Source organism: Sphaeramia orbicularis, chromosome 16, assembly GCF_902148855.1.
Source record: "Sphaeramia orbicularis chromosome 16, fSphaOr1.1, whole genome shotgun sequence".
Classification (NCBI taxonomy): Eukaryota; Metazoa; Chordata; class Actinopteri; order Kurtiformes; family Apogonidae; genus Sphaeramia; species Sphaeramia orbicularis.
In genome coordinates this window covers 21180679-21205874 of record NC_043972.1, presented here as the reverse complement: position 1 = coordinate 21205874, position 25196 = coordinate 21180679, and the positions used below count along the sequence as shown (strand labels likewise).

Below are 25196 nucleotides of genomic sequence, written 5' to 3'. Positions count from 1 at the left end.
CTGTTGCCTAGCAACCGCATCATCTCAAACTCAACTGAGTCCTCCCTGCAGACGAGTATGAAGGGTGATAAACGCCACAGAGACGGAGACGAAAACAAAAGAGGTTTATGATCTCAGAAGACATTTCTATCATTAAAAGAGGTTTATAGATATTAAAGCAATAAACTATAACTTTTATGTTATAAAAGCTTAAAAACCCTTACCCTCAACCTAATCATAGGGCGTGTTTTGTCCTTGTTTGGTATCAGAATCAGAATCTCTTTATTGTCATTGTACAAGTACAACAAAATTGAGGTCGAGCTCTCCAGTTTAGCGCAAGAAATTACAAGGTACAACAAATAACAGTAAGAACGCACACTTATTTACATTGGAAAAAAATTAAAATGAAAGTATTGTAACTAGGATTGTTTGTAAAAAAAAAATTATATATATAGAAATAAGTAGTGGAAATAGCATGAGAGTAGTGCAAAGGACATAGGAAATAGTGCAAATGACATGAGAAAATTAAAAAAATATATTATGGTATGATGTTAACCAGTAGCTGCCTTCAAGTAGTGATATTAAACATGTACACATCTGGGTTTCTGAAAATCTCTTAAAAAGCAACAAAAGACTGTGGTGGACTTGGGTGGTTATCACAGTTTACAGGCCTGTTTTTGTTGAAGTTTGCTTAAAAAAAATGGATATTTACAACTCAGTCAGAAGCATTCAGACTATGTCTGTAAATTGTTCCCACTACAGCAAGGGTTTTCAGATCTGGTCCTTGAGGGCTGGTATCCTGCATGTTTTACATATTTCCCTCTTCCATCACACCTGGTTCAATTAATGATAGAATAGAATAGAATAGAATCTTTATTGTCATTATGCGAGGCACAACAAAATTTCGTCCAGCAGCTCTTGGCATTAAGGCACACATATTTACACATATAATATAAAAGGCACATCTAAGATACATATATATATATATATATATATATATGTATATATATATATATATATATATATATATATATATATATATATATATATATATATATATATATATATATAAATAGAGTAAAATAAAGTGACACAAGTATCCGTAGTGATCATCAAGGTCTGCAGAAGCCTGATAACAACGTAATGACTTCCAGGTGTGATGGAAGAGAGAATTATCTAAAACATGCAGGATACCGGCCCTCGAGGACCAGATTTGAATACCCCTGTACTACAGAATAATCTATGGCAGCTTTAATTTTTCAATCTGATTTACACGTAAAATTATATGCACGAGTATTCATATTGGAAACCCCACCCAACACACACACACACACACACACACACTCACACACTGCGAGTGTCAATATAATGGAAGAAAAAAGCCACAATATTACGAGAACGACGTTGCAATTTTATCACAATCAAATTTCTTAATTGAAATAATCATTTTAGAACACCAGCACACCACGCAAGATTGACCTATGATTAAATTACATTAAAATAAAATCTTTGATCAAATTTACAGTCTTTATATAAATAGGGAATGGAGGAACTTTCTAAGCCAGTTGTTTGTGATTTGGTCATCACCATGTTTCATGCTTTCTGTGTGTATGCATAAAGATAGTGCAAATGAACAAACAATACAAAAATTTTAATCGTCATAAAAACTCCATTTAAATGTATATGTAAAAGTTTAGTGCATGGTTATTTTTTCCACTCATACAGCCGCCGTGTTCTTTTCTTTTGTGTGGCACTACTCACCCGTCATAGCTCCATCCACTATTTTAAAACCTCACCGCCAACAGAGAGCAGAGAGCGGAGCTGTTTCACTCAGAGCCCATAGGACACGGAGACTTTACTCTGCTTTTCACCATGGAAATAACTTTCCCCACTTACTCTGTCGCCATGTGATCGATCCTCAGAGAATTTACCTCTTTTAGTTTCTAAGAAGATGTGGAGTTACAGCTACTTAAGGATGCACCAGATCCTCTACAGTTAGACCCGGTTCCAGTCACCTTTTTCTAACCAAAGAACTGAAGGTAAGCGACTGATCAGAACTGAAGCATGTTCAGAATTTAGCGAGAATAATTGTTGTCTGAAAGCAGCTGCTCTGAAAATATCATATTCAGTTTAATTTGGCAGATATAACTCAAAACTGAACCAAAAAACCTCAAATGCATTGATTTGTGTTGACTGACAATGATGTTTTTTTTAAAAAATTATATTTATTCTGGAAACCTGTCTTATAAAATGAAACATGTTTAAAGAGATTATTGAAATAAAATGGTTTGATTGTAAGGTTTGACTGAAATCGCTAAAAATATACATATTTTCTGCAGAAACATGTTATTCTTTCTGTACTCATCTGATTTCTCCTGATATTTATCTTGTGACTTTGATGCCAAGAGGTAAATTATACTAAAAACTATCAGTCTAACATTATTGTTAATTAATTTAACTAATTTTATAATGTCAATCAATTAGCAAATGTGATGTAAGACGGTAATATGAGTTACACAAGCCTTTTGTCTGCAGAATCAGCCAGTATACAGACAGGTGACAAATTAAAGGAAAAATCAGTTCAATTCAATTTCATTCTCATCAAACCATTTGGGTGGGGATGCTGTTATCACCACCACTCATTGAGTTTTTCAATGAGAAAGAGCCAAATGTAGACAAACAAAGCAAAAACAAAATTCACTGGAGCTAAAACTTACAAGAAAACAGGGAATCAGACTTTAAAAAAAAAAAAAAGGTAGAGTAAGACTTAACTGTTTTTCTTTAGTAAAATCATCTGACATGCCATCACCCTTGTGTTAAGAATAAAACATGTACAACATCCCTGCATCACCTACTGACACATTACAGCACTTTATGAACAGTAATGAAAGTTAATTACATGAACATTTACATGAACACTCATCTGACAGATCAATGCATCAGTGTATTGGACACATGCAAGAGAACAAAGATAAGACAGGAAAAAAGGAAGCTACTGAAAACAAGGAATGAGGACAGAACAGAGAAAAGGCTGACAGTCACACCACTAAAACAAGATAGAAATATAGTATCATTCAAAAGACAGAGGTGACGACTTTGTGTTGATGGGCCTGATCCTTCTGTCTGAGGCTGGAGGTGTAGTTGATCTACTGGGTGCTACTGGTTATTATTCAGTTAAAGGATAGTCTGGGGCTCAGTAATGCTTAAAGGGGTCATATTTATCTAAACCCACTTTTATTAGTCTTTGGTTCTTTTATTTGTGTATTTAGACCCTAATAGTTCATAAAGTTTGAATTTGAACCCTCCACGTGCTGCAAAGCTATCTTTATATTAATTTTGGCAAAAATCATGTGGATTTCTACAACCTGTTTTAATTCCTGCTTAATTTGTTATGTCTATAACTAGGTACGTCTCGACATTTGCACATATAAGGTCAAGACTTCCGACAAACATTACTCAGAGTATGACATAATTGTTTGTCAGTAGCAGTGGTTGTAGTCCATACTGAAAATATGTCCAAACTTTAATCCATTTACCTAAAATGTTCAGTTGTTGGTTGAACGGGACAGAGCAGCACAGCCAACAACATGGAGGGGGTGGGGCATGAAGTGGCTCATTTGCATTTAAAGGGCCAGCGCTCAAAACAACCTTTCTGGTGTCATTACTCAGAAATAGGGTTGAAGATGGACCTGTGGAGTTGAATTAATGAAGAATACAGACCCAAGCAGAGCATTTACAGTTTATGTAGACCACAGGGAAATCCTACTATAATGGAACATTTTGTGTCTGATGCGTGTCCGACACGTGCCCGGATGTTTGTCCCAATGTTGCAGCACGGGAGGGCATACGGGTGCAATGCCACTGTTGCACCACGGGAGGGCGCTATCGTACAAGGGCACCATGGGTACAATGCCGCTAGTGTTTTAAAATGCATAATTCCATTAAAAAAAAAAAAATCTAAATATCACTCCTTTAAAGTTACACCCACCTTACTGGTTTAAGTGTTGTTCATTTTGATGTTTTTTTTTCTTGACCATGATCAATGAAATCTATACGCCGTCCATGATGATTTTAATTAGCAACCACCAGTGACAAAAAACATCTACTGTTCAATAACTTTAGAGTCACTAATCTTATCAAAACATTGAAGTATTTCAGGTAAAATACAGTTTCTCAGCTTTTCATGGTCATCAGATATGATTCATTTGGACGTTCAGAGGCTCTGCAGTCAACGAAGAAACATCGTCATCTTCTGCAATGTTGATTCACTAGTAAAGCCCATGTAGTTTGACCAATGATAGTGGTTGTAAACACTTGTTTTACATTGGTTAATGATACATTTTGTGGAAAAATTCACATTTTCTTTGTTTTTTTCTGTTTTGATACAACAACCTTTGAATTTACTCTGAGCTTTTCTAAACATCTTCATAATCAGTGAATGAAATGTAGAAAAATATTTGATTTTCACTGTAAAATGTAAAGCATGAATATAATAAATAGATGTCGAGGGAAAATCATTTGGAAGTCACCACCTCAATAGTTCTAGTTCTTCAAGGGTTAAGTCATCCACATGCAGCAGTGTCAGTAATAGCCTACGTTGCCATTCCAGTTACAGTCAGTGCTCGACTTGGATTAATGTCTGTTTTTTCTGGTCAGGTGTAGACACTTATTAAACGGTGAAGGGATGAGTTGAGTCAAACTGAAAGGTGTCCAACAACAACCTGATGGTGACGAATCACAGCACTAAATCCAACTGGTTTTGCATTAGTAAGAGTCAACATGATGGGAGGAACATACATTTGTTTTATCTCTATACATACAGTATGTGAGAGGTGACATCAGCCTCAAAGAAAATCCATTACGCCAGGACCCCAATGTTGGTTTTCCATCCTCTTACAACATAATTTTTTTTTTTATCATGTTAACATGGTGCTGGATTTCCTGCCTGTGGAGTGAAACCATTTTGTAAACTTCTGATCACTTCTGTGGACAAATGTTCCCTGACTTTAAATCTCTGATGCTGGTAATTCTGTTACACACTTTGACAGAAGAAAACAAGTGATTCAACAAAACTAACGCATCTATCTGGGGAAAAGACATGAAATCCAATGACAGCTGCCAAGTTGTGTTCTGTAAAATTACGTTGATCATATTTTCTTTTGTGCTGGTGTTTTAGTGTCTCTGTTACTGTGACGGAAAAGTAATTAACCTGCTTTAACCTTTAATATGAAACGTGACACAATCATTGTCTCTGCCCACCTTTGCTTTCTATACCCTTGTAAACGCATAATCTATAAAACTGGCTGATATATAGAAAAATTATTTTATTTTGATCATGCTAAGATTAATTGTATGCCTCATTGTTATAAAAAAACATTTTAACCTTCACTTTTTACACAGCTGATTGAAAGCACTTAAAAGAAGGAAGGAAATTAAAAACAAAAAGGGAGGACATACTAAAGGAAGAAAATGAAGAGAAATAACAAACATGCACATAAATTAGTGAATCATGCAGACGTAGAAGTCCTTCCAGCGCTGACCTTTTAATAACTTGAGCATTTTTTTCCCTTGCAAATCACAGTATATAACATTTAATAGTAGTGTTGTAGTAACAGGACACATTTTTCAGGTCTATGTTGAAAACTGACTTTATACAACAAACACAGCAAATATTAAATAGTAAAAAACAATATATATATATAAGAGGAGGATTATTTCTTTTATCTTATTTGGTGCTAACAAGTGTTAACAGAGAAATTCATCATATTCATTTGTTTTGGTATTTTCTTGCTAAGTAAACTGAAGGTGATGAAGTTTTGGGGATGTTTTATTGCTTTCATCAGGTCAACTGTAGAGACTTAGAGTCTAACCAGTTGTTCAACCTGACCAAGTACTACTATAAGTAGTACTGATATTCCAAACTCTCATAAGGGGAGCTCATGTACCGGAACACACTTAAGACCATAACCATCAACAAATCAAGACTATGTGTCCACAGACTGTATCACTCACAGAATAAAGTATAAAAGTCATTCTTAACTCACATCTTTATTATGGTTTTATCACATTTTCTTCTTCAAACTAAAACTCATAGCTGGTTATTTTGACAGTTGGTCAAAGTAACAGTGTGTCGTATAATCTTCATGTGCTGCATCAGCTGATAGTTTACATTATAGCTCTGTTAGCTTAGCTCTGTTTTTACACAGAAAACAGCCACAGTAAAACCACAAACCACCTCTGTTTTCTGTGCAGTTTGTGTTGTCAATATCTGCACTAAAAATCTGTTTGGAATCATCAAAAGAAGGTCAGAACTGTCACAGTTTAGTCTGAACCCTGGATCAACATACAGCAACTTAGCAAAGATAAGAAGATCACATAATAATTTTATACCTTCATAAGCCTCATAATCAACCTCACCCAAGTAGAAGAAACACTGTGATTTCATCATTGAACTCCATTGTTTTCATTTACAGCTGTGTCCAGTGGTGAAAACAACAACAGCGCTTCTAGATTTTATCTCTTTGTCACTTTCTTTGACTCTAAAACTTGTTTTTAGCAATAGTGTTGTAGTACTCAAGTCTGGTCTCGAGACCATTTTCTGCTTTCTCTGTCTCGTCTCAGACTTGATCCCTCAGGGACTTGTTCTCGGACCACAGTGGGAGGAGAAGGACTTGTAATTTCAGAGCGAGTCCTTGAGACCAACAGATTTCCATTCCATTTCAGCTGCTGGTGTAGTCCAGGGTATACCTACTTCTTTTGCAGTCAGCATTGCATATACCTGCATCTAAATCTCAGTCTTGCTTCCTCGAAGACTAGGTTTTGACTTGGTCTTGACTGCATTTGAAAACCAATGGTCTGTCTCGACTCGGTCGTGACCCTTCAAAGACTTGGTCTTGACATAGACAGTCTTGTCCCCATCACTAATTGTTGGTTCTCATCCCATCTGGTCACTTTCTGATAGTTTGGTCAAAGGCCCTGTGATGTTAGTTTTCCTCACCATGGGGGACCAGTGACTCACTACTCCCTCTAGTGGTCATTTAAATCTTTTGAATTCAAGACATTGGTGTCTTTGGCAGAACTTCTAAGCTATTTATTCTAAACTCTGTAATGATAACTTTAGGTCTTTTTTTTAATTTTAGAAAGTAGAAATATTACAAATAGCCCCTTTATTGCTCTTCTTTCCAATTAAAAATATCTCCTCATGTCAAAATAACACAAATCTTCAGCCAACATAATCACTGGCACCATCATGTGCAAGGCTTCTGACAGAGCAGTTTTCCAAATGGTGAAACAATGACACGTTCCACCAGAAGGATATGAGAAAGTTCTGTGTCAAATCATCTTCATGCAAAATCAGCTGGAAGAATAAGATATGACAGGAAGAGGAGCAGCCGTCAGCAGCCCGAAGAAAAATGTGAAGAAGAGTGGGAGAGATCCAGAAGAAAAGAAGAGGCAGGAGTTGACGTGTCAAAGGCTTTGACATACAGATGGCAATAAGAGATGAAGTACATCTGTTGAACACGGAGCCTCGAGCCTCTTCTGACTCCAGGCAGCGTCACAGCAGACTGAGGCTGAACAGGAGACAGACGGGAGTGTCCTTTAACCCATGAAGACCCAAACAGCCACTGGCAACCAAAACCATCTACTGATCCAATCTGTTTAATACCTGTTGATCCACTAATCCTGTCAACACATGAAAATAATTGGTGTAAAATACAGTTTGTTGTCTTTTCATGGTCATCCATAGTTACCGTGGAAACACTGTCATCTTCTACAACATTGATTCACCAGTAAAACCCATGGAGTTGGATCAATGACAGCGGATAGAGACACTTGTTTTTATGTTCAGTTATTGATATTTTTGCTGAAAAAGTCATTTTTCTTTAGTTTTCTCTGTTTCTGATATAACAACCCACAACTTGAATCTGAGCGTTTATGAACATCTACATTATCAGCGAACTTAATATAGGAAAATACATGATTTACACTGAAAAAATGCAAAATAAGGAGGATAATATTACAATCAAGTGTGAAAAATCACTTAAGAAAGGTTTAATATAAAGGAAAATTCATTAAGGGACTGCCATAAAAGTAACACTGGGTCTTCATGGGTGAAAGTCAGCATTAACTCTGTGTTATTGTACACCTCAGCCAAGTACCCAAACCACACTGTGAGCTGGTTGAACTGGTCAAAATCAAGTTCCCCATCACAATGTGTCCATTAAACTATACAATGTGTCTGTAATGATGGGCTTTGCAACATTAAACCAGCCAAACCAAAGGCTGCAGATGTGTTTTTGTTCTGTTACATCATGTCTTCTGTGTTGATTGTGTCAGTTTGTCTCATGTCGTCTTCTTCCTGATAAAACCTGCGATGTGACTTTTGGCAAATTTTACAGGAGAAACAAAAAACTGTTTATATAACAGGAAACTGTGAAATATGACAAAAAAATATCTGTTCCTTTAATGTTGGCACTTATGATGGAATGTAAACAACTTTCGCAGGAGACTGAAATTTGAAGCTATAATAGGGAAGATAACAGGTTTTTATTCCCAACCAAAAATGACACTTAGCAGGTTTTATCAGGAAGCCGACGATGTGTAGTTGTTGTTTCTGTCTTTTGTCTTTTATATCATTTTTGTGTTATATCATGTTTTCATCTTATTGCATCTTTTTTGTCACTTTCATCTTTAAGTTATTTTCATCTTTTTACATGTTTGGGATTTTCACCTTTTTGCATCTTTACATCATTTACATCTTTTTGTGATTTTCACCTTTTTGCATATTTTCATAATTGAAATCTTTTTGTCATTTTCACCTTTTTACATCTTTACATCATTTACATCTTTTTTTATCATTTTCACCCTTTTACATAATTTACATCTTTTTGTCATTTTCACCTGTCTTTTTTGTATAATTTCTGTCTTGTTTTATCGTGTATGTTGTTTTCAACTTGTTGCATCTATATGGTTGTTTTCTTTTCATCAGATTTTTTTCTCAAATACTGTAAAATTACAAATACCTGTGTGGTTTCTTCAAAAGTTAATGACATTTACCTTGATACTTATTGATGCTGATGACTGATATAATAATTTGGCTGTAATGGCCACAGTGTGATGATATTTATCCGTTCATCTTGTTGTAGATTCACACCTTTCCTGAATAGTAAACATGCTGGGGGTGATTTCTCACCATCAATCCTCTTAAACCCAGGAGGACTGGTTCGCTCTTACATCTTCAATCTTTTAATATTCACTAACAGCTGCTCATTTGACAGATGAAATATCCCTAATCTGACATGTTTTTCCTGTCCAGTTTGACAGCTCTGAATTATTCAAGGCCGTAAACTCACACAATTTTCCCATCATCATCATCGTCATCATCATCATCCTCATCATCATCATCCCTGTCACATCTCATCACGTCAGTCGGACTCCAGCTTCACTTCCTTTTGTTGACCTAAAACCTTAAGTGTGTGTGTCTGCTCAAATGGCGTCATGTAATATTCAGAAAGAAAGAATTAGACAGATGACAGTGTCAGACAGAGGCACGTAGAGAAAGAGAATGAATGATCACAAGATAAGTAGCATTACATCCATTAATTAGGAATGTCAGCTAAAATATTTAAATATCGCAGCAGCCGGAGCTTGGCTAAAAGTAGGACACTGCCACAGGCTAAGTCTTTTTAATTTCTACATCTCGATTTCTCGTTTTGTGGATCTGTCTCTCAGCCTTTTTTCTTTTTACTACATTCTTTATTTTCTATTATATTATCTTTTGATGGCTGCACCACGTCAGCAGAGGTGAAATGAGGAAATTGTGCAAAAAGGATCCTTCAAAGCCTCCCCATGTCTCTTTAAAATACCACAGACGCTCGTTGACAACAGGGGAATATTTACACAGCGCCAATCTATAAAAAAACAGATTCTCGTGAGATGTATGAAGAACAGAAACAGATGATGTTTTTGAGGAGATGTAGAAAAAAAAGGAAAATACCACAGAGCAAGAACAAAACAGAACAGGACTGTGACAGTTAAATGGAGGAAGATTTGGACAAAATGTGAAGGTAACAGCTAAAGCAAGCCACAGAAATAGTAATAGAAAAAGAGAAAAAAAAACATCTGCATAAAACGTGAAAATAAGCAGATAAAACTAAGAAAACACAACGATCCAAGATTAATGAATGGATTTTTGCCACTTTGTGTTGGAAAATAACCTATAAATCAAATTAATGAGCATCTGTGGCAGATCTTCTGAGCTCTTTATTCTAAACATTATGATGATAATTTTAGGTCTCTTTTTTTATCTTGGACAGTAGAAATCCTACATATATCCCCTTTAAAGATCTGCTCTGTAAACACTTTCTTATTCTGCTCTTGTTTTATTTAAATCTAAATTAGTAAATCACCTTATGTCAAAATAAGACATCAAGTAGCAGGTTTAGTCTTTGACCTTTAGCCACTGAAACTAAGTTCATCCTTTGCTATAATATAATATAATGTAATATAATATAATATAATATAATATAATATAATATAATATAATATAATATAATGTAACCTGATGGACAAACAGACTTAAAAGATGCACAGTAGACACTGGTTTCTAAAACTAGCGTTCCTTCTATTTCCCGACTAAAAAATATGTCAACCAGTATGACAGTGATGTGTGACGTATTATTAATCATTTTCAGAAGATAGGTCCTGTCAAATGTAACAAAAAATGAAATCCAATGTCTCCTGTGAATCCAAACTTCATCTTCTAGACTGCCATAACATGTCCATTTCTACTGAAAATAACATGTCCATTTCTACTGAAAATGACTCCATGTATCATTGTATGTTTATATCACCCTCCAAATGTGAAGATAAAATGCGTAAGAATAAAGACTGATATTATTTTGATTTGATCTCAATAAAGATACTGTATGAATTGATCCAACTAATTATTAAAAAAGACAAACCAACAAAGAAAACAAATAAAAAATAACAAAAAAATGAAAAAAAAGTTACAAAAGTTAGTAAAATTACCAACATAAACATGAAAATGAATGTGAGCTAAAAAAAAAAAAAAGAAAGAAAAAGAAAAAGAAAGAAAGAAGATAATAATAATAAAGACATTGAGGCAAATAATTAAGAACATGAACAAAAATGAAGAAAATAATCAAGAAAATGGACAAAGAGAGTAAAAATATGAAATAAAGAGGCATCCTTCCAGAACACATCTTGGGTCCCAACCATAGGTTTGGACCACAGGTCAGATGAATTAAATTCAGTTACATGCACAGATGGTCCTGTTAATAAATATATTTGTTGCTGTTGGATAACAAAGGAACAGAAAATATGGCTGATTAGATTTTTGTGATGAACGCATATTGTAGTGTTATTCAAGCTTCAATTAAAAACACAGTATTGGCAATAATTACTCTAAACTACTAGTGTTATTTGTAGCATATAGCACTGGAATATCTTGATCACCACATGAATTATCTGATAATTAATACCTCTGTTATTTTATTACATTTTCAGGTCATTAATATGGCTATTGATGAGCCAAACCAGTCATAAATCCACTGTATTTATGAACATGTTTATGCAAAAAGGATATTTAACCGAGTCATAGCCTAAGTCTCATGAATCCGTTAGTCTTTCTGTAATTATGCACCTGAATCACTTCCCTCATGGTGAACAACTTCAAAGTGTACTCCATCACAAGCAGTCCGTTTGTTTACATACCAAACCGATATGTCACTCAGGCCTTTTCGGGAATTTTGTTGCCAAGTGCATTGTGGGAATGGGAATTCCACGCAGCCACAATATGGTCGCAGCAGCAACAAACACAGAAACCGCTTCATTGCTTCTTGCTGTTGCGGCTTCCTGGAATTCCACAAAGGCCCAAGTGTCGGTTTGGTTTCGGTTTTGGTTTGGTATGTACACAAACAGGCGGCTTGTGATGGAGTCAATTTCAAAGTTGTTCATCGTGACGGAAGTGATTCAGGTTCGTAATCACGGAAGGACTAACAGATTTGATGAAAAATTGGTGCCAAAAGTCCTACGCAGCTTTAAACTACATTCAAACCATTGACTTTCAGGTCTGTGTCTCACTCAAAATAAGACCTGAATCCAACTGGACATGTCTGTTTGTCTCTGTTAATACCAGGGGTTCAGGGTTAATACTGGTCTCCTCTGATCTTTAACCTCCAGCTCCTCCATCATGAGCCTCAGCTCCAGCTCGTTGACGGAAGCGGAGCAATATGTCGACAGTCGCTCTCTGGTGTCTCTGGACTCCAGCGTCTTCTTCAGCGAGACGACGGCATCGTGCGTCCGAGACCCGCTCGACTTCTTCATCATTAATGTTGGGGGAAGTCGCTATGTTCTGTCTCAGGAGATGCTGGCATTGTATCCGGAGACACGTCTGGGGAAACTGGCCTGTTGCAGCCGCGACTCAGCGCTGGAACTCTGCGACGACGCAGACTTTCTGGAGAACGAGTTCTTCTTCGATCGAAGCTCTCAGACCTTCCAGTAGGTTTGATCCTTAAGTTAAAACATGAGCAATGTCCTATTGTTGTCGCATAGTCTAAAAAAAAACAAAAGCACCTTTAACTCTGATGACCATTTTTATTCAGCCTGAGTCCACATGACCTGTTTACATGGATGATAAACAAAGTGAGCTGATAAAATGCCCCAAAGTTTTTACAGAAAGTTCCAGTTTGTGGTAAATATACAAATATCAGTTGAAATAGCTCAGTGAACTGCATCTCTAGACTTGCCTGAGATACAGCATCAGTACCCAAGGGACATATTGTTGGCATATTTCACCTTCTTCTTCCAGAACAAGAGAAAGGTATTAAAAAAGATGAAAAATACTACAAGTCTGAACATGTTTACAGCTGCAGTGGCATTTTGAGTGGCTCTGAGCAGCTGATAGAGAGAGTTATAATGAGGAAAAATGAATAGCAATGTACAAATTGTTTGGCGAAGTGAAAAATATAGAACAAAATGCACAGAAAATGAAGGAGGTGATCAATAAATTAAGTAAAAATGAACAATATAATTAAGCAAATCTGCAAAAAATTCAACAAAACTTTAGTAAATAGTCCCTTTTCCACCAGATCCCCAGAAACTTTAGCTACCAGGAACTTATTTACCCTGGTAAAAGAATTCCTGGTAATCTGTGTGGTTTGTGTTTCCACTGCACCTTGAAGTTTCTGAAAAGCTTATCAAATGAGAAACGTTTTTTAGGGAAAGTTTGGGGTTGAGGGAATTTTTTTTTTTACCTGGGTAATTTGGGTGGAAATGTGCTGAGGTTTTTCAAAATTCCTGATAAAGTTAAAGTTCCTGAAAAAGTCCCTACAATGGAGAAGGGGCTAAAGCAAACAAAAGAATCAACAAAGTTAAACAAAGCCAAACTCTGAATGACTTTTTGTGAAATAGTTCAACTTAAAACCAATTCAGTAATACCACTGTGCAATATTCAGTCAGTTTTATTACAATACATGTTTACGTTTTCCAGTCATTCCTCATCCTCCTTTATGTTCATTTATTTATTACTATTACTTCACTTTGCTTTCATTGTTTTCTGTTTTTCTATTAAATGTTTGTGGTTCTTTTTTAAAAGGCCCACTTCTCTGTCAGTCCTGTGAAACGGAATTTCCTTCTTCATGTTATATGTTGAATGATAATAAAGGATCTTGAATCTAATATCTTATGTGATTTTGTTGCTCTGTGCAGGTATGTGATGAATTACTACCGGACCGGTCACCTTCACGTCATGGAGGAGCTGTGTGAGATCTCGTTTCTGCAGGAGATTGAATACTGGGGCATTGACGAGATCCGCATCAACCCCTGTTGCCGGGAGCGCTACTATCGCCGCAAGGAGCAGAAGGACACGTTGGACGTAAAGAAAGACTTTGAGGTTGACGATGGAGATGAAGACTTTGTGGGAGCCGCCTGCCCTGCTCTCCGTCGGCGCCTTTGGGACCTTCTGGAGAAACCTGAATCGTCTCGTGCTGCTCGTACCTTCGGGTCACTGTCAATCTTCTTTGTTGTGGTGTCGGTGGCGAACATGGTGCTCATCTCTCTGGACTTCGGTGATGATTCTGGTGCCAGTATCAGCGCTCCGATGCTGTTCGACACTCTGGAGTATGTCTGCGTGGTTTGGTTCACAGGTGAGCTGGCACTTCGGTTTGTCTGCGTCAGAGACAAATGCCGCTTCAGTCGCAGTATTATCAACGTCATCGACTTGCTCGCCATCCTGCCGTTCTACGTGACGCTGGCGGTGGAGAGTCTCCACGGAGGATCCACCGAGCTGGAGAACATGGGTCGTGTGGTGCAGGTTCTGCGACTGCTGAGGTCTCTGCGTATGCTGAAGCTGGGACGACACCTGACAGGTAAACAAAGAAAACATGTCTACAACGATAAAACTACTGTGATGATGGAAACACTTGAACACCTGAACATTCTTGATGTTAGCGTGTTCTTTTGTTGGAAGCGCCAAGAATAAGTCCGGATTCTTTTAGGTCTCATTTTTATAAAATTATTGTTGACTTGATCTGATCACAAACAAAATATAACTCAGCTGAGGATCCACACCCCAAGTGGGGAAATGGATCCAGACATTCCACCCCCTTGAGCTAGGTGGGCTGGGTCACAGAAAATGGACTGGTGTCATCTGACTTTAAAGTCAAGCAATGTGATACCTCAACTCTGTGTAAAACCCCCTATTTAGTGTTTACCTCTTACACTCTAGTTGTTTACAATTGTCTGTGGGCATGTGTATTAGTCCTGTGATCATAAATCTGTCAGTTTAGTATGTGACCAAGATGTGACCTGTCTAGTGACACAAAAGAATCCTAACTAATAGCAACTAATATGCAATTAAACTTAAGAATTCAACTAAATTTGTCTAAATTAAAACAATATTTCATTGAACATCAGATAGGTGTGATAGGACAGAGCTCTGTAACGCTGACCAGAGGGAAGGAGTTTAAACAATGTGTGTCCAGGGTGTGAGGGGTCTGCAGAGATGTTTCCAGCTCGTTTCCTGGTCCTGAACTGGTATAGGTCCTGGATGGAGTGCAGGGTGGCTCCGATGATTTTTTCTGCAGACCTGACAGTTCGTTGTAGTCTGTTGCTTGTCGTGTTTGGAGGCAGAGGGAAACCAAATAGAGATAGAGATGCACAGGAAAGACTGGATGATGGAGGTGTAGAAGATAATGAGCAGTTTCTGGGGCAGGTTGAACTTCCTGAGCTGTGTGAGGAAGTACAGCCTCTGCTGCGCCATTTTCCTAAATTCTAGGAGTCATGAATTTTTGCAAATATAGCGGTGAAATGGGCATTAAATTCTGTTCTAAGTAGTCTTAAAAAGGTCTTAAAAAGTCTTAAATTGAACCTGTAGAAATCTGTAGAAACCCTGATAAAGATCCAGTTTTGCAGAAGCAGTAGGAGCTAATGTTAGTAACAGTAGCCAGCATCTTTTAAACATATTTATCTCTTTTGATTAAGATTTTTAACTTTACTTGTAATGGCAAATGGCAAAAGTACTGCACTTATATAACGCATTCTCTTCACCCGTGGTTCCCAGCCTTTTTATGCTCATGACCCCATTTTAACATCACAAATTTCTGGTGACCCCAGACATTCAAACTGGAGACTTTTTTTTTTTTTTTTTTTTTTTTGCTAAAATTAATTTATTTTTGATCATGTAATAGTTTTCTATACCATGTTCCAAATAAATATCAATTTTAGATGACATTTAGTCTATATAATGTACATTACTATGGATAGAGGCAGAAAAGGCAGGTGTAGATTACTGCACAAAGTGAGAATTTTATTTTCCTTGGTCAGGATATGTACACTCAGTCCAGTTTGGATTTACAAGGCTGACAATATAAGCCAAACAAACAATAACTCAAACTATGAATGATGAAAGAGCTGCAGCATCTGAAACCGACCACAATGAACATTTGAAAGATAAACAGAACCACAGTGCTTCAGTTTCAGCTTCAGAGTTTGTCATGTGTTTTATGTATTGGGATTGTCTCTCTCAACACACCATATATTTAATTAGTAAGTTTTTATTTATTTCTATCAATTACTAGAAATTTCCGGTGACTCCATTTGAATTCCAGGCGACCCCACGGTTGAAAAACACTGCTCTACACCTTCATGGTGCCCAAGTGCTTTACAAAGCCTCACATTCACCCTTTCATGCACACACTCATACACCAGTTGTAAGCTTCATCCACATCCTCTGGTCTTTATCATCACATATAAAGTGGTAGAATGACACTAGATGTGTTTTATGGAGACACAGTAGAGTAGCAGATTGAACACACAGGAATAAACAGAAGTGGATAAGACATGACTTATCAGCCAAATTCAAACTGGGCTGTTTTTCACATCATCAGCGAAAAACTCGAGAAAATAAAATGCTTAAATTGTCAGAAAAAACAGATTCTTGTCCACAGTAGAGGACGTCCACCATCTTGAATCCCTTCAGAGTCAATAAGTGAGGATACATGAGACCATCTTTCACTGAACTGTTTAACCAGACCAACCTTTCCTGTTATTAGGAATCTGTGCGTGAATGGACGGTACAGCTGGTTAAACTGGTCTGAAAACAATTCGCAGCATCACTGAAGCTTAATATAAAAGTAAACAAACAGGAGAAAAGCAGATGTGAGCTGTGATTCATCATCTTTTCAAAGTGTCTGAATGAAAATAAACCCATAAAACCTTCCCTGTGCTCTGCTGTGACTGATGTGATGAATACACAATGGAGTATTTAATTCATGTGGAGATTATGTTTCAAACTGTTTAAGGATATTACCATAGACTGAACTTAAAAAAACATACGCTTCTGTGTCAACGCTGATAACTGAGAGCTGGTATTCATTCTCTGCACAAACCCAGACTCCTGACGTCTCTACAGAGCAGCTTAGAGCCGACGCAGAGCTGATCAGCTTTGATGTCGCTGCGTCTCCTCACACTTCTTTAACTAGTGTTTTTTAATTAGAAAGACTGAGACTTCAGGAAAAGACGCAACTGAGGGAAGCAGGGATGCAATTAAAGGCACTGGGATGTATATGTTGTTTGTGAATAGAAAGAGATAGAGAAAGTGTTGTAACTCTGAGAACTAGGCAATGTTCACATCAAAAGATCAAGATGCGAGCGCCCCAGTTAAAAGTGTCGGATATAACTTTCAATGAAATCCGCATGAATCTTGAGCTTACAATGCTGATGTGAAATTTCTGAAGTTTACAGAGTTGCATCATGTTCTGTACGGCTGAGTTTGGCAATGATGTGTGATGTGTTATTAATCATTTTCAGAAAACATCTCAGCTGCAGCAAAAAATGAAACGTGGTGTCTCCTGGGATTCCCTGGACTGCCATAACATGTCCAGTTTGACTGAAAATGACTCTACATATCATCACTCTCCAAATGTGAAGATAAAATGCACAAGAATAGAGACTGATATTATTTTGATTTGATGCCATGAAAGACAGTGCATCAATTGAAACAACTAAATTAGAAAAAAAAAGCAAATAAAGAAAGAAAATGAATAAAGATGACCAAAACAACCACAAAGATGGATGAAAGTTGATGAAAAATTAAGAAAATAGAAGAAAGAAGAAAATGAATACAACTGCCAAAATAATTACGCAAATTAATGTAAATTAAAACAGATGCATCTTGAACTTATGATGCTAATGTGAAACTTCTGATGTTTATAGAGATGCACCATGCCCTGTAGGGCAGAGTTTTCACACTTCAGTGTTGTGTGTTTGTCATTCCTATAGTTCTTATTCAGGTTGTATTTGTGTTCTTCCATTTTAAAGCCTTGAGACGCTGAAGATGCCGTTGCCATGTTAGTCCATGAGAATATGAGCCCGTATTTGGCTCCAGAGAGTGGAGCTGGAGAAGAACAAGTGGTGAAACCAGGGTTACAATAGTTTTGGATTTTTTCATTATAGTTTAGTTTTAGTTAGTTTTGACTTTTTTTTTTTCTCTAATTCAGTTTGTTTTAATTTGTTTTTAGAGCAGGTTTGCTCGTTTTTATTAGTTTTGCTTTTTTTCTAAATGCTTAGTTTTAGTTTATTTTGAGTTTTGTCATATCTTTTCTCTTCTTCGCTGTCGTATTCAAATAAATTCCTCTGCTACTTTCTCCCAACTTTAGTCTTCACGTTTCCAGGTAGAGTGGGGACCAGAAGACTACTCTAAACCACAAGTGACCACAAGTGACGGACCGTTAAATATCATATGGTGCCAGCAGCTACAATTGCTTGAGGGAAAGAAATCGATTTCATATCAATCCGACATTGACAAAGATGAAAACGAAGGGAATTTTATCCATAATTTTTTACACGTTTTAGTTAGTTTTATAAACACACAGTTTCAGTTAGTTATCTTTTTTTTTCTTTTAATTATCATTTCTATTTATTTCAGTTAACGATAATGTTTTTTCAATTCTAGTTTTCATCATTTCGTTCGTTTTCATTAATGATAATAACCTTGGATGAAACTGAAACTTACTGAAACACCCACCACATCCACTACTACTTTCAGCTGCGGCCTTTAGGGTCATCACAAATCATCTGCTTCCATCTGACCTCATCCTCTGCATCTTCTTAGACACCAACCAGCTGCATGTCTACCTCCTCTCTGTCTTTGACCAATTTTAGTTTTAGTTAACAGTGATGACAGTCATTGATCAACCGATCAGATATGGAAGTTTATAGAACATATGGAATTTGCATGGTTAATTTGAGAGAAGTATTACACCCTTCCTGACACAATCCTCTCAATTATATACGCTTGGGACCAGTATTAGAAACCAGAACTAGGACTGAACTGGGACTGGATTATCAACAACACTAATTAACTTAAAAGCATCAACAAGTAATGTCAGCATCTTAATAAATAATACGTACAGTTGTGTTTGATAATATTAAAGTTATGAAATGTATAAACACACTAATAACAACTGAGTAAATTAACAGACTAGCTAGCATGCTAACATCAGCTAATGCTGCTAAGTTCCATCAGTTATTGTAATTAAATACTGCTAAACTTCATGAAAGAATCCTCTGACAGCCTTGTTCATGTAACGCCTTAAACACAACTAATGCAGCTGCCTGTCTTATTGTTTTGTTTTTTTTTTCTGTCTTGTTTTATTCAATAAATAACAGCACTGAATGTCAAACTCTGCAGCCAAGCTAATGTTAGCTGTCAATAAAACCAAGACAGAAACGTAATTGACACTGAAAAATCAAGACAGCTTGAGTCGATAAGTCATGATGTTCCGTGCCCTCCACCCAAATCACAGTAACAAGACAAGACGAGACAAAACAAAGTAAGACAAGATAAGATAAGACAGCCTTTATCGTCTTTATTGTATAGTCTCCTATACAATGACATTGGAAATCGGGATACAACTACTGGAAAGTGTCTTACAATAAAAACAAGATGAAAAAAAACATGTACCAGTTAGAATAAACTCAAATAAAGTAATAAGTTGTAGTGTAATTACACAGTGTAATTAAACAGGGGTAACTGTTCATATTGGACATATGGCTGGAGAAAAAAAGAATGTTCTTCAGCAAACTATTTCATTAACTGAACATAAACCCGGTGTCTCCATTCACTGTCATTTATCCAATTCCATGGGTTTTACTGGTGAATTAATGTTCTAGAAAATTATGGCGTTACCACGGTAACTACAGAGCCTCTGAATGTCCAAATGGCTCAGATCTGACCACAAATTGCATTTCACAGGATCAGTGGATCATAAGTTATTAAACATTTTACATCAGTTGATGGTTTTGGTCATCGGTGGCTGTTTGGGTCTTTATGGGTTAAAATCATAGTTTACTGTAATGCTCAGAGTACGTAGACTGAACCCACATGCACGACCCAGAGACAGATTTGAAAGTTCACAGTGTTTATTAAACACCAAGCTCACTGACAGTTCACTGATAATGAACAAAATCTTGAGAACACTGAGCCCCGGGTTCTTCTTTGGGTTAGGGAACTGGACCGGAGACGAAAACCCACAGTCCGGGTTGGTAGATAACATCGGGAATCCGACTAGGGAAAAGCAGAGGGAGGTCAGTGGCAGAACCAGGTCATACACGGGCAGGCAGACGGAAAGGCAACAGGACATAGGGATCAGGCTAGCTCACATACCGTAAAAACAGGCGATAAGGTCGAACACACGTTGAGTCAGTAGAAGGCTGAAGTACAGACAGGGATCAGGCAAACAGGCAAAAAACAGAGATGGCAAACCGGGTCATACACAGATAGGCAGACAGACAGGATCAAAAATGCTGGTAAGTATCTCACGAGGAAAATACAAACTGGCAACATACAAGGGGAAACAGGGCTTAAATACACAAAAGGGAGGGAAGACAAGGAGACACAGGTGGAACAAATTAGGGCGGAGTCAGGTAATCACACAGGTGGACACAATCAGGGACAGGAAGCAAAGACACCAGACATGACACACGAGGGAAACTTAACAAAATAAAACAGGAAAAGACACACACAAGACACACAAGACAGACAAAACCAGACTATCGTCGAGTGGTAGGCATGACAGTTTACTGTGTTTTCATGGTATATTTTTTGGAATTTTAGGTCTCAGAAATGTATCTTAGCCACAAAATGATGCATGTCTGAAGCTGAAATTTTTGCTAAATGTGTCCCATGTTTGAAAAAATGAGACTGAAGACTGAACACTGGAGTGAAATCAGAACATCCAGGTTCTGTTCCAGCAGTTTGAAAAGTATTAAGACATCATGACTTTACTCTGAGTATGTGTTGAGTTTCATCACATTTGTCTCCACAGGAATAACTTTTCTTCCTTGTTAATGCTGTATTTACATTTTTAGAACAGGAATAAGACATAAATCAGATTTAAAAATAATAGATGGCAAAAGTTCAGGATGTGAAGTTGGTCTTGTCAGAGCAGGAGAACCTCTGAGGGACCTGAGCTCTTATTCCCTCAGTCTGTCTGTCAGGGGATTTGGAGAACATGATGTGAACAGCCGCAAAACCAAATTGAAAGTCTCCCCGGTAAACTGCTGCTGTGAGATTACAGCCGAGAGGGGAGAATGAGGAGTGGGAGTGGGAGTGGGAGTGGAAGGGTGTCTGAGGATGAGGAGGAAAATTATTGATTCATATTGTGGCAAATTCTATTGGCAGCTGAAAGAAGAGAAGCGCAGGAGACGGTGTTTTGTAAAGAAGACATGTTTGTGTGTCAGACGGAGACGTGTGGAGGCTTTGATCTAATGATTCTGGGAGGAGGATGATCCTCCGACTCCACTCATGAATAATAAATGAAAACATAGACAGAGGAAGAGGAGGAACAGGGAACAAGGGAATGGACTGGAAAGAGACTGGAGTTAATGAACAGATCCCAGAGACAAAATACTCTAGTTGTTGTTGTTGTTTTACTTTTGCTGCTCAGCCAAAGAGCACTTGCAGTAATGATCACATTTTTCTTGTTAAAGAATACATCTGGTGATTTTCTGTACGTCCAGAGTTTTCCAGTCTTATCTTCATAAAAACACACCTGCTTTCAGAGTGTGACAGAAACATGAAAACATTTACAGTAAAAACTCTAGATTTAAATGAAGTTCAGATAGTTTTCAGACTGAACAGTAGGACTTAATAATATTAAATAAAGGGTACATAAAGTACAGACTATATTACAGTCTTTTTTTATTTGTTTTTTTAGTTGTCGTCACTTATTTGAATCTTCCTTCATTATTTATCTTGGGGTTTTTTTGCACATTTTTGTGAGATATTTGGGGTTTGGGTTGGCACAATTTATTAAAATTTGACCTTTTTTTTTTTCTTTTCTCTTTTAATCGTGCAAACAAATGAAATAAACACAAAATAAGTATGCTATTAATTCAGAACCAATCATTATGTAAGTTCTAATTTTTATTGCTGATTGTTGTAAAAAGTTGAATATCCCAGTCTTTCTCGTATACTGTACATTGGTGTCTTGGAGCTCTGTATTCTAAACACACTAATGATAATTTTAGGTTCTTTAAATCTCTGTTATTCAATCTTCATAAATGCTTTGCCTTTTTGGGGGGAATTTTATTAATCAAATTATCAATTCACATAAAAAATTACGATTCATCAGCAGTGAATATAATCTTTTGTTTCAGCTCAATGTGAGCTTCATTAAAGAAGAACATGACACTTCTAACTGCAGACTTGTGAAAACTGAATGAGAACTACAATACATACAACTCATTATCAACTTTCCTCTGATGTAAAAGCAGCTGTAGCAGCTGCAGACAGTTTTGATGAGCCTAAACTCAGCACCACAGCTCTTTTTATTCTCAGAGGAGAATAGATGACAAGTCATTCTGTGGTGTGAACATCAGACTCTGTGAGCCGCTCACATGTGGCGTTATTTATAAATTTGCTGTTTCTGTCTCGCGCTCGTTACTCTCTCCTCACTGAACAGCTTCGGTCCTCCAACAAAACATAGAAAGGAGACGATTAATAAATAGATTCAAGTGTGAAATCAACTGTGATATGAAGCCATGAGTCAGAGTAAGACTATTTGAACTAATAAGTATGGTTTAAAAAGGAATTATATCTTGATTATTACAAATGAAAACCAAACAAAAATCAGGCATTATAAAGAAATATAGCAAATACTGTAGTAAAATAATATTACATAGTGTAATATATGAGTCAATGCAGTTCATTCTGACTTGGTAAATACATTTGCAAGACAAATCTCAGAGTTGTTTCTTTATTGTAGATGTTATGTTTAACCCATAAAGACTCAAACAGCGACTGGTGACCAAAAGCATCTACTGATCTAAACTGTTTAATACCATTTGATCCATTAATCCTATCAATACATGGAAATAATTGGTGTAAAATGCAGTTTGTCATCTTTTCATCCCACAGCTTCATGCCATGGGTGAAAATGGCATGTAGCCACATCACCTGTGGCATCCCTGACACAAAGCTGTGGCACCCAGGGTGGCTGCCACAGAATCCATACCAGTGCCTCCATATGTGCCCACTGCCTCTCAGGCACGGGGGGCGCTGTCATCAAAATGTCATACCTTGGTTGTGGAACAAGAGGTGTTCCTTTTACATAGTGTTCCGGAATATATATATATATATATATATATATATATATATATATATATATATATATATATATATATATATATATATATATATATATATTTTTTTTTTTTTTTTTTTTTTTTTTTTTTTCCCTGTTCCGGAATCATGATTCCACCTTTATCATAGTTCTGTTACTACGTCCAGAGGCGTTACAAAGCCACGATAAAGGTGGGACCAAATGATCCCACCATTTCATTTACACAGACATCGTTCCGGAATAAAGGCAAAATATTCCTGTTACAGAAGTGCTGTTTAAAAGTGGCTAAAGACACAAACAAACAAACAGAACCAAAAACAATACCCCTTGCCTCCCCTTCGGGGGGCGGAGTAAATTCAAAAAACGACATCTGACGTCTGGTGTCCTTTGTCCTTCTTGTGTCCAGGTCTGAAGTCTCTGGGGATGACCATCGCTCAATGCTACGAGGAAGTCGGTCTCCTCCTCCTGTTCCTTGGCGTGGGCATCTCCATCTTCGCCACTGTGGTCTTTGCTCTGGAACACGACCTCCCAGCCACCACCTTCACCAGCGTACCGGCCGCCTGGTGGTGGGCGACCACCTCCATGACCACAGTGGGCTACGGTGACATTCGGCCTGACACCACTGTAGGGAAGGTGCTGGCGTTCCTCTGCATCCTGTCCGGGATCCTGATCCTGGCGCTGCCCATCGCCATCATCAATGACCGCTTTTCCGCCTGCTACTTCACCCTGAAGATGAAGGAGGCGGCTGTGCGGCATGGCGAGATGCTGAAGAGGCTGGCGAGGGGTTCAATGGGCGATGTGGGGGAGGGAGGTATTGGGGGAGGGGTTAACCTGAGGGACGCCTACGCCAGGAGCGTCCTGGAGATGCTGAAGCTGCAGGGACGAGAGAGAGCGAGTACGAGGAGCAGCGGAGGAGATGAACTGTGGTGGTGAAGAACCAAGGTGGACCATCAAGACCTGGACCAGGACTCTGATACCTTTTCACACACATGAAAACATATGAACACAGACTGGGCATCCCACAGGGTGTACACAAGGGTATTTTTACATTTCACAGGAGGTTTTCTCAGAGGTCTAAGCACCAGCATCGTTGGAACCCTCATATTTTTGGGGGGGATTCAATCCTGTCTCACAGAAATTAAATTCATATACAACCAAACTGCAAATACAGTTGTAAATAGTCTTAGATGTAAAAAAGGTGGCATTACATTTATTCCCAACATATCATATATAATGTCAAAATTCAGGACAAGCTGGGGTTTGCATCCCAACTCTTGTGATTTTAACCATAAAAGCACTTTGGTTGAAGTAAAAACCAAGTACTTTTCTCTATTTAAACCAAGATTCTCTATTTAACCAAAACTAAGTGTCTTTCTCTAAACCAAACCAAATGCTATCAGTGCATAAAACTAACCACAAAAAGTTTCATAATACCAGTAAAAGTGCTTGTTTGGGTTCAGGAAAAGATCATGCTTGGTTTGAAATGGAAATAGATGACTTGTTTTTTAATATATATTTGTAGAGTGTGTATATTTTGTATATAACAAAACCCAGGAACATTATATTTGTTGAACCAAGTGCAGGTAAGTTTAACTGATTTGTATCTGTCTGTGGACAGTTTATGTTCACAATCAACAATCAATCAGAATTTGAGAAATAACTAAAATAAAATGTGATGCAACTGCCGTTAGTTTATATCAAAGCATATTTTCTGATTACAGTTTCATTGTATATGAACATAATTTCTATGATATGGGATATGGTATTGTATTGTTCCGTGTTATTTTTTTTAAAAACTAATATGGCGACTAAACAGCACATGATGTGAAGGTGAAATATTCTCTAAAACTCTATGGGGCAGACGGAGGGGGTGGGGGGGCACTAGAATCACCATGGACATAAAGTATTTTTACATTCTTTGAACTGAACCTCATCTGCCATTTTCCATCTTAATTTTCTTCGGTAAATTTGTGATGAATTTGATATTGATATGATATGATGTGTGGTTTTTCAACTGTGAACGATTAACTTTTTGTGAAGTGATGCTTTGGAACCTCATAGTCAGTATTT

General features: G+C 37.3%; 1 protein-coding gene across 1 annotated transcript; it reads left to right on the top strand.

The window, feature by feature from the left end:
- The first annotated feature begins 1804 nt into the window (after positions 1 to 1804).
- On the top strand, positions 1805 to 24586 carry kcnv1 (potassium voltage-gated channel modifier subfamily V member 1). Its single transcript, XM_030158564.1, has 4 exons — positions 1805 to 2018; positions 12184 to 12501; positions 13711 to 14369; positions 23533 to 24586. The coding sequence occupies exons 2-4, from the start codon at positions 12194 to 12196 to the stop codon at positions 24057 to 24059; spliced, it is 1494 nt and encodes a 497-aa protein (XP_030014424.1). The 5' UTR covers positions 1805 to 2018; positions 12184 to 12193; the 3' UTR covers positions 24060 to 24586.
- The last annotated feature ends 610 nt before the right edge of the window (positions 24587 to 25196 follow it).